The sequence below is a fragment of the Pecten maximus genome, chromosome 14 (genome assembly GCF_902652985.1).
Source record: "Pecten maximus chromosome 14, xPecMax1.1, whole genome shotgun sequence".
Lineage (NCBI taxonomy): Eukaryota > Metazoa > Mollusca > Bivalvia > Pectinida > Pectinidae > Pecten > Pecten maximus.
Genome location: NC_047028.1, coordinates 26,413,373 through 26,427,785, shown reverse-complemented (window position 1 = coordinate 26,427,785; position 14,413 = coordinate 26,413,373). Strand labels below are relative to the sequence as shown.

Sequence of the window (14,413 nt, the reverse complement as noted above, 5' to 3'; positions counted from 1 at the left end):
TGTCGTTTCCCTATAAGCTAGACACCTGTAGTTAGCCTGTTGTCTCCCTAGACGCATCTGATTAGTCTGTCGTTTCCCTATAAGCTAGACACCTGTAGTTAGCCTGTTGTCTCCCTAGACGCATCTGATTAGTCTGTCGTTTCCCTATAAGCTAGACACCTGTAGTTAGCCTGTTGTCTCCCTAGACGCATCTGATTAGTCTGTCGTTTCCCTATAAGCTAGACACCTGTAGTTAGCCTGTTGTCTCCTAAGACATGTCTTGTGAGCTTGCTAGCTGTCCCACTGGACACTCTGGTTATAAGTCTTGTGTCTTCCTTTCCAAAGTTCACACCGTTTAGTTTGTGACTTTATTGTGAGTGAGGGAGGTAAGAGGGTCGGTCAGTGATCACAGTCAGCTAGACCACCAGTATCTCCGAGTTAGGGAGGTTAGAGGGTCGGTCTGTGATCACAGTCAGCTAGGCCACCAGTATCTCAGAGTTAAGGGGGTTAGAGGGTCAGGCTGTGATCACAGTCAGCTAGGCCACCAGTATCTCCGAGTTAGGGAGGTTAGAGGGTCGGTCTGTGATCACAGTCAGCTAGGCCACCAGTATCTCTGAGTTAAGGAGGTTAGAGGGGCAGGCTGTGATCACAGTCAGCTAGACCACCAGTATCTCCGAGTTAAGGAGGTTAGAGGGTCGGTCTGTGATCACAGTCAGTAAGACCACCAGTATCTCCGAGTTAAGGAAGTTAGAGGGTCGGTCTGTGAACACAGTCAGCTAGGCCACCAGTATCTCCGAGTTAAGGAGGTTAGAGGGTCGGTCTGTGATCACAGTCAGCTAGGCCAACAGTATCTCCTAGTTAAGGAGGTTAGAGGGTCGGTCTGTGATCACAGTCAGCTAGGCCAACAGTATCTCCTAGTTAAGGAAGTTAGAGGGTCGGTCTGTGATCACAGTCAGCTAGACCACCAGTATCTCCGAGTTAAGGAGGTTAGAGGGTCGGTCTGTGATCACAGTCAGCTAGACCACCAGTATCTCCTAGTTAAGGAGGTTAGAGGGTCAGGCTGTGATCACAGTCAGCTAGGCCACCAGTATCTCCGAGTTAAGGAGGTTAGAGGGTCAGTCTGTGATCACAGTCAGCTAGGCCACCAGTATCTCCTTAGTTATGGTTTTAAATGATTGTGAAATATTGGATCTAGATTATGTGTTGACAGCCAAAATTATCGTCTGTATCAGTAAGATATCTTTGAGCAAGGAATGTACTGCCAGTCAACATGGCTCCTCTCCCCCAAAATAAACCTGTACCCTGTCACTGAGAGACAATGGCCACCACCTTTAGTGGCACATTGTTGTTAATAGCTTATTAACACTGTATACAGGGTAGACACATCGAAGATTTGATATGTTATACGGGCCGTATCTTTTGTAGCTACCTGTGTTAAGTATTATCAGTCTTAGACAAGATGTCGCAGGTAAATTATCTCAACATCACTTCAGGCCGAACTTGTATATTTAGAACATGTTTTATCGTTAATGTACATTACAAGGACCATTCCCTATCTGACCTAAGAAGGGCTCCAGAACCTGTTCCCTAATTTGGTTTTCATTACGATGCACATTTCTTATGAGTATAGAAGATGTCCGTGGTCCATTGTATAAAGATAAAGAAGATTCAAACAAGGTAAACACTCTACCGGGTCAAATACGATAATGATACCTGGCCAAATATAGATAGCATTGTTATCCAAGCTCTATTTATTATAAGTACTCCTCGTATGATATTTTTGTTCTTCTTCCTTAGAAATTGTTGTTATATATAGTCAGGCCCAAATTTAGGTTACCATGTAGGGAAACGGGTCAGTGAATAGGTATAGTGATGAAATATGCTAATTACATACCCAAGTATACCTACATTATAGACAGGTGATCAGTGTGTGTCTATCCCCTCGTTGGTTGTTGGTTACTGGTTTCACGTCTCCTTTCACGTTCTTTGCTGTGATCAGGCAACGTGAAGGGGCCGGTAGTTGAGTGCCTTCGATGCTTGTATACCCCTCAGGTGAGTCTTGTCCTATCTATCCGGTACGTCCACAGGGTCGGACAGTTCCCTGGGATGGACATGGGCGTGGCTTTTAAGGTGGTCCTTCTCGGTCTGATGTCGAACTCCATATTTTCCCCTCATCATCCTTGGTTGATTTCATAGAGTGGACATAAGGATGATACTTCAAATACACAACCACCTGTAGTATAAGTTATCAACGCCTCCTATTACCTTTAGGAAATTATGGTATTTGAACCTTGGTGGTTCTTTATTTCATGATTTGATATTTAATTTCATTTTCACATACAATATACATCATCACATTATAGTCTTAAATCACCATTGCAGTACCTAGATCACAATCACCATCAAAATTATTAATCTCATTTCCAGACGCCATTAAATCTGAAGAACATGCAACATTGTCATCATTGTTCTTAATTAATATTTGGAACATTTTTAATATGCAACATAATGAATTACAAAGTTACCTTACCTTAAATGTTCATACGCAATGAATTACATAGGGAACCAATACAGATGTCCTTTATAGACAGGTTTTTGATATCAAGGTTGATTTAAGGCAGGTTTGACTGTATTTGAAAACATTTTAATATTAACTGAGCATAGTTTCAATTCCTAGATTAGAAAATTCAATTTCAAGCCAGAATTACAACCAGAGCTGTCAGACTAGCAGGACCTTGTCTAAGACCTAGTTAAAAGATGACACCCTTCTTCTTTTTATGATCTGGATAAATAAAGCATTAATGCTACACACATATCCTTGTATTAAATTTTTTGAAATGGGCTGATTTAATAGCCTCAACATAAAACAATAAAATAAGGAGATTATATGGTATAGCCTTGAACACACAAGTTTTTGTTATATGTCGTTTTATCCCATCATGCTGTTCAGGTATACCAATCCGAACGTAATGAAGCCGACTGCCAACTTTCATTGCAGATAATAACGTACAGTGATGTCCCATTCTGAAATAAGCTCATCCTCTATTTTCTCTTATTTTCCATTTATTGGCCCCCTGGGCTCATATTCTGTGAAATATACGGAATCGTATCTGTTTTAAATCTTTATATCAAGATTAAACTTTCCTAATAAGACCCTTTCTAAGTATTTGGGCTCCAAAGTAAAGTATTAAATTTCTTTGCTTCCATAAAAATCAAAAGTCGGATCTTGATAGAATGTGTTTTGAAATCCTGACAGATATGTAAGATATATTTCAGAATATGCTAATATTCTTTCAGTGCACAGCCATGTGTAAATATGTTTAGGTATATGTGAATAGCTCTGTCTAGATGTAACATGATATAGGCTGTGACCGTAGTCCTGGCCTATAAACCCAAGGTACAATGCTGAACTTATATACCCAGGTACTGAATATAAAAAACTTTTTATGTCTGCTCGAAATAATCAACACTAGACACTGGAAACTGAAATAACATGATTAGGAAGATTTATACTGTACCTCAGAGAGTATCCCCATAGACCATGGCATTTGTTTCTATGGCTAATACTTGCTAACGTTTCAATATTTTTTCGATAAAAAAATGAGGGTAGAACCTCAAAATGTCAACTCACCAACATGGAGCCACCTTTGGTACCGTGTTAATCCAGAAATATGTCCATGCCTTGTAATGAAGTCCTTAGTATATTGTTATTTAGTATATATTTCGCAATAAACTATAGCTACTTTGAGACAAAAATTTATGCGTTTACCTCAGGGTTGGACTTATTACAAGATATTAGTGTTAAGATACCCCATTTTTTTCATGGCGGCAGATAAGTTTTGAAATTGAGCAAAAATGTAAAGGAAAAATAAGAATCATGGTGAGGTTTTACTGAGATGATGTTGACCATATTTCTTTGTGGTTTCAGTTGTTTTTTGTTTTTTTGTTTGTTTGTTTTTTGTTCTTTTTATCATGTTTTTTGTTGATTTTGTGTCATATCATGTAGCTGTGAAGAATTTATTTAATTTTACCTTTGCATAAAGTTTATATACCATTTGCATCAAAGATTTTAGTTATTAACAAGCCTGTTACCTTTTCAGGAATGGTCTAAAATGACATCATTCCTCCAATGCCTGAGGGTGGTTGCCATGGTGATGTGGCTGTGTGCCCATGGCTGCAATGGTGAGGAGAGTCCTCCCATTCATCACCTGGTTTTACTGGAGAACCTTCCGTCTGAATTTAACCACACCTCCAACCCTGAGATCGTCATCCGTACCAACTACAGCGTAAGTCTTTCCTTTAATTAAGATCAATTTCGGAAGTTCGTCTAGCAAGGTTGATAAGTTGTGTATACGTTGAAAAGTAAAGTTAAAGACTTTACTTTGTGTTAATGTTTGTTTGAACATCGCCACAAACAAATTGATTTATATAGTCCCCTACCAATCTGTCTTGTACGTATTTACTTATTGCCAATGTTTGTCAGCGCTTTAAGTGGCTTCATTCGGGGATCTTGATCAAACTTCCCACAAAGATAAAGTACCATAATACCTCATGACAGGTTTGTGTTTCAGGGTTTTTTGGTCAAGGTCAAGGTCACTGTTACTATATTTTTAGAAGGGGTCAGTAGGAGACATGTATTGCTTTAGCAATAAAGCAATACACAATTTTCTCATTTATTTTACGACAGATGCAAGTTATAAGACTTACATCAAAATCTTGTTTTGGCCGAATGTAAAAACCGGACAACTGAGAAGAAACCTGTATGGTCAGGCGTATAGCCCCTATATTTTTTCATGCCCCAACAGGGAACCGTCTCCTTCATGAAGAGCGTGTGGCACTTCACCTCTGTGCCACACAACCACTTAACATTGTCAATGGTTAATTTGGACATGTTTTTGGATTGAGGACGACCATTTGAATTTAGCTATATTCCTTTAATATTATAATATTACAGCACTATCTAAATGTATTTGAAAAAGATGCAAATTTTAGTTAACATAGTCTATGACTATACCCGCTGTCATACATGTCATTATGATGGCATTGAGCTGATATCTGAAAAATTTGATAAGCATCTTTCTCAACCAGCACATGACTGAAATTCTTTTATAAAGTTCTTCTTCTCCGGAGCATTTCTAGATCATCTAGTGTTATATAAACAAAGTTCAGTTGTATCTTGAAAATAAAGTGCTATTTAAGTACTGTCTGAAAACAGCATTGCTTGTAAAAGACATTCTTGATATTGAGTTTCAATAAGAAAATGTTAACAACCCTATTTGTCCAGAAAAACATAGGTCTGTTCTCACAAACTTAATATGAGGAAAAAAGTTTAACAACAGTATGTATTTCCTATGAGTATGACTTCCTTGTTTGTACTTGAACATTTCTTATTTGATTTTGAATCTAAAATAACTTAGACATGTCAGGTGACATCTTTTTTGTTTCAAATTTGTCCGAAACTGTTTGATTTTGCATTGGGTGATTTAGATATGATGTAACTCTGTCTGTAAGTCATAGGTAATGACATATTTTACGATGCTGATTGGTGTATTCTGGGTATCCTGATGGCATTCATTGCACGATTTCTGAGGTGAATGTAAGTCATTCAAATTGAATACATTTTCGTATGGGTGATTATATTTAGAAACACAAGGATTCTTGGGAATGTTTGAAATAAAATTTATTGAAAAAGCTTTACAGTTTGAAATGATTTTATCGCAATATTCCTGTCAGACTGCATATCAATCAAAGTAATTGACATGATATATGTACCATTTCAAAATGGTAAGTATTCAATAGACGGTTTTACATCATGGTAATGGCATCTTTAAGTCAGGGCATTGAAAGAAAACTACACCGTTTCCATGGAGATGGACAATCAGTTGGCCCATCGGTGATTCCTCAATCCTTACACAATGTGAGCTTTGAGCACTGTGTGGCACTGTCTGCTATAGACATAAATGGCTCAATAAATGCTAAAAAGTCATTGTGTGTAGGACCTCCATTATTCAACATTAAGACCACTTATCGAAGTACAAACAACCGCTAGTTGTCTGTTATTGGGTTCTTTGGGTGGTGCAGGGTAAATGAATTCAGTTTTCACCTAGGCAACCAGACTCAATTCCCCAATCAGAATGGATCAAAATTCACAAAATTTGAAACCTCATGAGTACTTTTTCATCATAGCTATGCACGATTATCATTTTTTGAACAATAGTAGAACAGAATTTAAAAGATGATTTTAATAAAGATATTTTTCACTTCTTCTGTTACTTTTACTCTTAGAAAACTTCATTCTTCTTTAAATGACTTTGTCCATTCTTTATCAATTTAAAGAGGTCAGTATGGGAGTTTTTCCTCACTTGTCATGTTCGTAAGATTGAACGCAAAATCATTGGGTGGTTACAGTGGTAGTTTAACACACTTGCCTTCACCTAGGCGGCCGGGGTTCGATTCTCCGATTGGACGTGAAAAGGTATGGGGTCCAACCACGTGGGTTCTCCCTGGGTACTCTGGTTTCCTCCAACACTAAGATCCCTTTCGCTTCCATCCGGGCCAACAAGACAGATTAATAACACAAAACTTTTTTCACAATATTACAAATTTCTGCATACATATTCCGTTTTGCAAAAAGACCATCATTAAGTTTGAGCAGAAAATAGCAATTGTTTACACACACAAAAACTGTGATCCCTACAGCTAAAACATTATAGCCAGATAGAGGATTGACAATGCCTCTGATATTAACAGTTTCAGTTATTTTACTGTTTCTACCGGGTTTTAACTTTGTACATTATCGTCTATTACTAGGCACCTGTCAAGTCAATAAGTTGGTGCTGTGTGACCTATGATTTAATTTCCTTTAAACAATTATAGAAGTAGTACTGCTGTTGAGGAATTCGTTAAATCTTGTTGTGTGACAATATTTCCCTCAAGATTTTCAGTATGATTGTCACCATGTTCATTAGATTTGAGGACATAAAAATTCCAAGAAGGGTTGGGAATTATGAATAACACCACTTGATTCTTTATTAATTTTTTGATATCATGTAGTTCATTTGTGTCCCGAGGCCTTTTCTGTACACTTTCTTGAATTGCTTGGTATATTTTTAGCTTATCTGGCTTGAAGGGCCATGTGAGGTTATGCAGTGGTGCATTTAAAAGACTTTTTCTCATTAATCTAGAGGCCCATAGTCATGATATTTGGCCGATAGGTTTCTGGGATAGAGCCCCACAAAGTTTGCAAAAAAAAATGACCTTGACCCATTATCAAGTTCACAGGGGTCAAATTTGTTAAACCATTCAAACAACTTCTTCCCTCAAACCAAAATGTTGGTAATCATGATATATGGCTGTTAGGTTCCTAGGATGTAGTCCCACAGATCTTGAGGTTTCCAAAAAAAAATTACCTTGACCTATATTGAAGGTCATGGGGGTCAAATTTGTTAATGTGTTCAAATGACTTCTTTTTATACTGTCCCATGGTAACGATATATACTTGTTTGACATGGCCCTTCAGCCCTTCAGTTGGACATAAATATATTTGACCATGCAGGATGAGCAGTAGTTGAAGTGTACATAAATATTATTGTATCAATATGCCCATTCAATTTTGAGTATTGGGTCAGGGAAACAAAATGGCTGACTGGTGGCCATCTTGGATTTTGACATTTTAAGGTAAATATTGTCACTTTATTAGTAGTTGGAAGTTTGTTTTTGCCATTTTCCAGAAAATTCTTGGATCTTCGTAGATTGCATGGGTAGGTTCATGGAAAGGCTCATGGGAAGGTTCATGGGAAGGTTCATGGGAAGGTTCGTGTATAGGTTCACCTTTTTAACTGATTATGAGGAAAAGAAGTAAGACAACAAAGAGAGAAAAGTAGCTGAAGATCAGTCTTACTCCTAAGATCAGTCTACCTAACTTAAAAATCAGTCTTACTCTGACCTGACTTAAAGATCATTCATTTCATGGGCACCAATATCCCTCTCAGATCATGTGTTACTTTACCTAATTAGTATAAGACAACAATTGTGTGTTCATGTTACATTGGTAATTATCTTTAATCCACATTATAATTCTGGCATGTAGAACATTTGAGAAATTGCAAATTACTTGACATGTTAATTTCTGAACTACACTGATAATTTAGCAAGAAGCTAAAATAAGACTTGTTAATGGAAAGAGTTAAGTGTGCCCAAAAGGCAAACAATGGGGTTGTTTATCTGCTAGTGTTTTGGGTAATCAAGGCTTGTGATTTCAAATAATAGAATCACATAATTTTTTATTCCAACCTTCACAAGACTAATTACACCATCTTCACCATCTTCAAAATCCTCTGCTGTAAAACCAATCCTGTTCAAGGTATTATTGTTCAACAGAGAGCTACAGTTAATACAGATGCATTTTTAGGCAAAGATTATGTAACTCTCCTGTCAGAAAAGGTACTAAACCTCTATCCAACAAACTAGACAGGGTTTGAAACGTACGTCGAGCATATGAAAGCAAGTTTATTCCATATTTACATTTGTAGGTTTCTTTTAAATGTGACCTGTTCAGGACAAGAAAATCCTGTGTGTTTGTTAGCTTTGGACAATTTCAGCCCCACCCCTCTGTAGACGGTATGACTTACTCGGCATACACTAAACTGAATTAACGCTGACTGAAAGCAGTTCCTGCTGCGCCACAAGTCTACATGTGTTTACTAGTAACCACAAATAATGTAAATACAGTTCACACAGTTTGCTTTTAATTCGTTTATATAATATTTTTTGTCTTATCCTCAGAAAAAATACAAAATCTTGAGACACAATTTTGGTATAATAGCCTTTGTGACTCTTCGTAATGGAAATCTAAAGTAGCTTTTTACCTGTGCTAATATAGTCCTATTATTTTATTATTTACCTGAGAATTTACCTGTAAGTTTGCAAATATTTATTTTGCATCCATTGTGTGGTTGGGGGGTTCGTCACAATAAAAGTATACCGCTTTCGATGGGCCGAGCTCGCACTGACTTGTCTGTGTACATACGTAAAGACCTCAGAAGATTTCTGTCAATTATCTGTATAGAATTCTTATTTAATTTAAAAGATTTCTCTCCTAAAATAAACACCGGATTTTGTTTAGGCAGTTGCTCAATGGCAAGTGTATGTTAAATACATAATACATACGCTATAATGAACCTATTTTTGTATGAAATTTTCTGAACTACAAGAGCAAGGGAGATTCTCGAACCAGACATCAAAGTAACGCGAAGCGAAGTAGAACCTGGTGTATTTTGTCAAAGCCTCCAAGGGCTCTACTTATTGCCTTCATTAATGTTAAATTTCAGGAAAAATTTTATTGCTGCTTATTATTCAGCAATAAAGGAAGATTTCATATAATTGCTCCTTATATGAAGCCTCCTTCTATTGGTTATAAAGTCTAAGAGAATCAATGGCTTATTTTATTAAAAGCGTTTGGAATTTAATTTGTAAACACTGGTGGCTTAGATGCAATGTGATGAAATGAACGTAAAAATTTGATTTGAGCCATTTTCTTTGACTGTTTCTAAGGGGGATATGATAGCTCAGTAGGTTAAACACCTACAGCATCAGACTACGTGACATCAGGTTAAGATCCAAGGTGCTTGGTTCAAGGCTCTGTGCCCGTGTTAGTTAGTGCTTCTAGGGAAGCTGAGAAACAGACCAGTCTTTGCTGGGTCTGCGTAGGCGGAGTGGTTAACGTGTCCCGACACTTTAACACTAGCCATCCACCTCTGGGTTGCGAGTTCGAAACCCATGTGGGGTAGTTGCCTGGTACTGACTGTAGGTCTGGTGGTTTTTCTCCGGGTACTCCGGCTGTCCTCCACCTCCAAAACCAGGCACATCCTTAAATTACCCTGGCTGTTAATAGGACGTTTAAACAAAATAAACCAAACCACAGTATACGTATGATACAGTATGACGGTATTGCTGTCATAGTTGTGGTCTTGAGCAAGACACTTTCTTCTGATTTTTCTGGATGGCTTGCAACGGGCCTGCCTTATGTTGTTCAGTGAGTCAAACACCAACTGACAAGGGTAGGGAGCTTCGATCCACACACCTCAGATCTTCACCTGAGGTTAAATTACCAGCACTCTAACTGACTGACATATCGTGGCACATCTGTTTGAGAAAATTGGAGTGCTTAGAGAAAAGCAGGTGACTCCAAAATGATTCAGTTCCTATCAGTAGTCAAATTCTGGTTTCTAATGTGATAGGCAGGTCTGCTACCCTCTGTACCTGGGAAAAAAATAAGTCAAAATAGGTGCAAACTGTCACTTGAATGGCCGACCAAGAACAATACATTTGCTAACCTTATCTTAACTTACAATTGAACCTGTTATAAAGGGCACCTCTATATAAAGGACATTTGTCTATAAAGGACACTTTCATCTGTCCCTTTGGTGTCCTTTATAGACAGGTATTACTGTACTTAGTAAATTAAAGGTTAAAATGTTCATGGGTTTACGGAAGCAAAAAGCAGTTCAAAGAATTGTACTGAACTGTGATTTTATGAGTGACGTTCTTACTTTAACTGCCTGAAACACCTTAGAATGTAATTTCTTTTAGCTCAATCTGAACTTCAACTAAATCTATTCTCAATGTATTGATTTTTTTGTGATTTTATTCTTTCTTCAAAAATTTCAAAAAGTATAACCCTTTGAAAAAACAACCCTAAGTACATTATTTTAAGATCATAAATGACATTTCAGCTGTAAATTGGGAAAATGGAAATTTTCGGCTTGAAACAGGATGAGAGCAATCACATTCTCCCTCTAAATATCACTGTCACATCTACAGTATTTCAGACTCTGAAAAATGGCTGTAATCATCATAAATTGCCCATCATTTAAAATGGCCAGTAGTTTAAAAGGTCCTTCTGGATTGTTTGGTTAGTATAAACCTAAATGTAGATAAATACTGAATCATTGATGCTGGTGCTTTTACTATCACCTTATAACAAGCACCTGCTGACTGGGATCTTCTCTGAAGCTCTGTGCTGAGGTTCAAAGTATTACAAGTATCAAACGACTAATAGAGTAAATACCTTTTTATGAATACATTATATAACCTCTGTTATAATATCTTGTATGTAAACATGTGAATTATGTTTCATGACTTTTGAAATAATATTCATGGTTTTGATAAAAATGGAGTACTTCAAGAACTCTTTTGAATTATTTGAGGATTTTCAGAAATTTTGTTCAAGTTGACCATGCTTTAATCCAGAAGTTTTCCTGTTTCTATTTCCTTCACAACAGGGTAATAAACTCGTCACTTTCTCTTGTTAATAAGGCAGCTTGAACTATCAAAACATTACTCTGAAACAGACACCTTTCAATAACTTGAGCAATTACAGAATAAAGAAAACCCAGGTACGTTTCAGGAACTATTTGAAGCCTGCAATTTGTTTTATTCCTTGGATTTTTGCCTTTTCCAAAGTCTTCCTGAAGAGTTGTTTATCCGCAAATGTATTGGTGTAGTATTACGTAACACTTCACAGTCTAAATTTTGACTTAACTTTTTGTATCATTATACAGAGCAAAGAGTTCCACAAAAAAAAAAAAAAAAAATGTTTTGATTAGTAACTTTCACTTGGTAAAGCAATGCTTATCAAAAGTTATGTTTTTTTCCCAATTTCTACATATTAATTTTGATTCAATGAAACTTCAAAATACTGAAGTATTGAAACAATGACCCATGAAATCGATCTGATCTGATTTCATTTCACAAGTATTTATCATCAAAAAATTTACTGTCAATTTTAGTGGATTCATTCAAAAGGATATCAAATTATAATTGAGCAGAATATGTTGTAAAGGTTTCATTTTATTCTACTGAGAATCCAATTCTGTACATTCCTGAAATATTTTGAAGGCGTTTATAGGTGCTACGGCGTTCTCTTGTGTTGAACATTTTCTATTTCTTCTAACCCAACAGTATCATCATTGAGATAAGAATGTTGAACCTTTCTAATTAGTTGAACCTATGCACTTTCAAATAGTCTAAAAATAGAGATATCCCGGATCTCAAATTTTATAGCATGTCTCGGACACAGGAAGTAGTTAATTTACTCCGAGGCCAACTTAGTTCTTTGTGTTACCATTATATTCCCTGACAGATTTAAATAGTTTTATCTCTTTGTCAAACAATATATCTTTTTAAAAAGTTTGGTGTTAATTTCATTCATTATTCTAAATAATTTCATATGATAAAATAAATCAAAAACATATTTTAAAGGACTGAGAAAAAGCACAAACTAGATTTTGGAAAGTGAAATATAAGACCGATTTTTTGTTTCTTTGGTAAATAATTAAGAAAAGCTTTAAGAGAACGTTATCTAACTACATACTGAGTGAATATATTGGCATTTAATCTGGCGCACCGTCTCCACATTAAGTTGTCTTTGAAATACTTACAATCATTGATTAGTTTCGTGGCCTTAATTAGTCTGCGAGACACTTGCCTATTAGCTTAACTTTCCACAGATGTGTTTTTATCTTATTGTGTTATCGTTTATAATGTTATTAAAACATATTTTGTATCGTATGTATCTTAAAAAAAATTACAGCACCGTCAGTTGAGTTCAGTCTCTTAATCGAATTGCTTGTCCTTTTGCTGCCAAGTCGAGGAAACCTACAGACCTGGCGATGGCAGCGTGTAATTGGTGTTGCCAAAACTCCAGCAGAGAAAATCATAATGTGTCTTCCGTCGTAAGATTGCGCAATTTGGGAATTGAAGCATTTCTGTCGCAGTCGTCGTCGTTGATTTTGTTAGTGATTTCTTATATTTACTGAATCTTGTGTGAATGGGAAACACAGCTGGATAAATTGTGCCCTTTCAGCACACACCATCCTAAATCAAACACCTTTTTATCTCACCATCTTATACAATTTAACTTTATATTTTATCAAGCAGCATGGGACACATGTCATACTTTCAAGCAAGAATGACCATTATAGTCCTCAAAGTAAAAATATGGACAAATGTGCTTGGCCATCAATTGCTTCATTTACAGAGTTGAATGCTATGATCATTTACAGAGTTGAATGCTCTGATCATTTACAGAGTTGAATGCTATGATCATTTGCACAGTTGAATGCTATGATCATTTGCACAGTTGAATGCTATGATCATTTGCACAGTTGAATGCTATGATCATTTGCACAGTTGAATGCTCTGATCATTCACAGAGTTGAATGCTATGATCATTTACAGAGTTGAATGCTATGATAATTTACAGAGTTGAATGCTATGATCATTTACAGTGTTGAATGCTATGATCATTTACAGAGTTGAATGCTATGATCATTTGTAGAGTTGAATTATATGATCATTTGCATAGTTGAATGCTATGATCATTTGCATAGTTGAATGCTATGATCATTTACAGAGTTGAATGATATGATCATTTGCAGTTGAATGCTATGATCATTTGCAAAGTTGAATGCTATGATCATTTGCATAGTTGAATGATATGATCATTTACAGAGTTGAATGCTATGATCATTTACAGAGTTGAATGCTATGATCATTGTCAAGAGTTTATCACCCATCTGTTAAGGTCTGGTAAACAGACCCATTCCCAATGAAAAAAGTATGATTTTCCCTTAAATTCACAAAAACAAATAATGTAGAAATAAACTATTCTTGTACACCATGTTGAGTGTGTTGAGAAAATAAAAATATGACTATTAGCAGCACAACTGCCACCATCATTCGACAGCAGGCAGCAGAACTAGGCAATGTGTAGTGTAATTAATTCATGGAGGGTTCCAAATTCATAGTCAATGCAACGTTTAATGAAATATGTCTGTGGCACTAGGTGTTTACAAACACTTGATAGATCACGATTGGAAAGTAAACCCAGTGAACACGATGTCACACAACAGGTAATATTATGCCAAAGTAGTGAAATTAAACATTTTGAACTGAAACAAATTGATTATGTAAACATAGCTATACATTACTAGTAAAGGTAAGAAATCTGATAATGAGTCTGTTTATAATAAGCTGAACTCCCCGACCCTGAAATAATTCCAGGGGACGCCTGACAAAAAATCTTTGATAGAAGGGGGATGGCTTATTACAGGACAGTTAAATTATTCTTGTTACCAGTTTTACTGAACTCGAATAGATAGAGGTGGGCTTATTACCAGACACGGGCTTATTGTCAGATAAAAAGAGTTAATAAATTACACGAACTGCAAAGAAAATGATTAGATGTGGTTCCATAACATAGCTACCAGTTCATTAATTACAATTCCTTATGTTATTTTATATATAAGTAATATCAAAAGGTTATATATACATGGCACTGAATACACTGATTGCAGTTAAGTAATGACTCCATGGAAACTTATCTACTAATGATCCTCAAGCCAATAAGAAAAGCCAGCCAATTAGAAAAGCC

At 36.3% G+C, this 14,413-nt stretch overlaps 1 protein-coding gene across 1 annotated transcript in view; it reads left to right on the top strand.

The window, feature by feature from the left end:
• The window catches only part of LOC117343012, a 77,218-nt gene that overhangs the window by 14,988 nt on the left and 47,817 nt on the right, over positions 1–14,413 (top strand). The window contains 1 exon segment of the mRNA XM_033905337.1: positions 4,080–4,265. Within this exon segment, the coding sequence (XP_033761228.1) occupies positions 4,080–4,265 (186 nt within the window).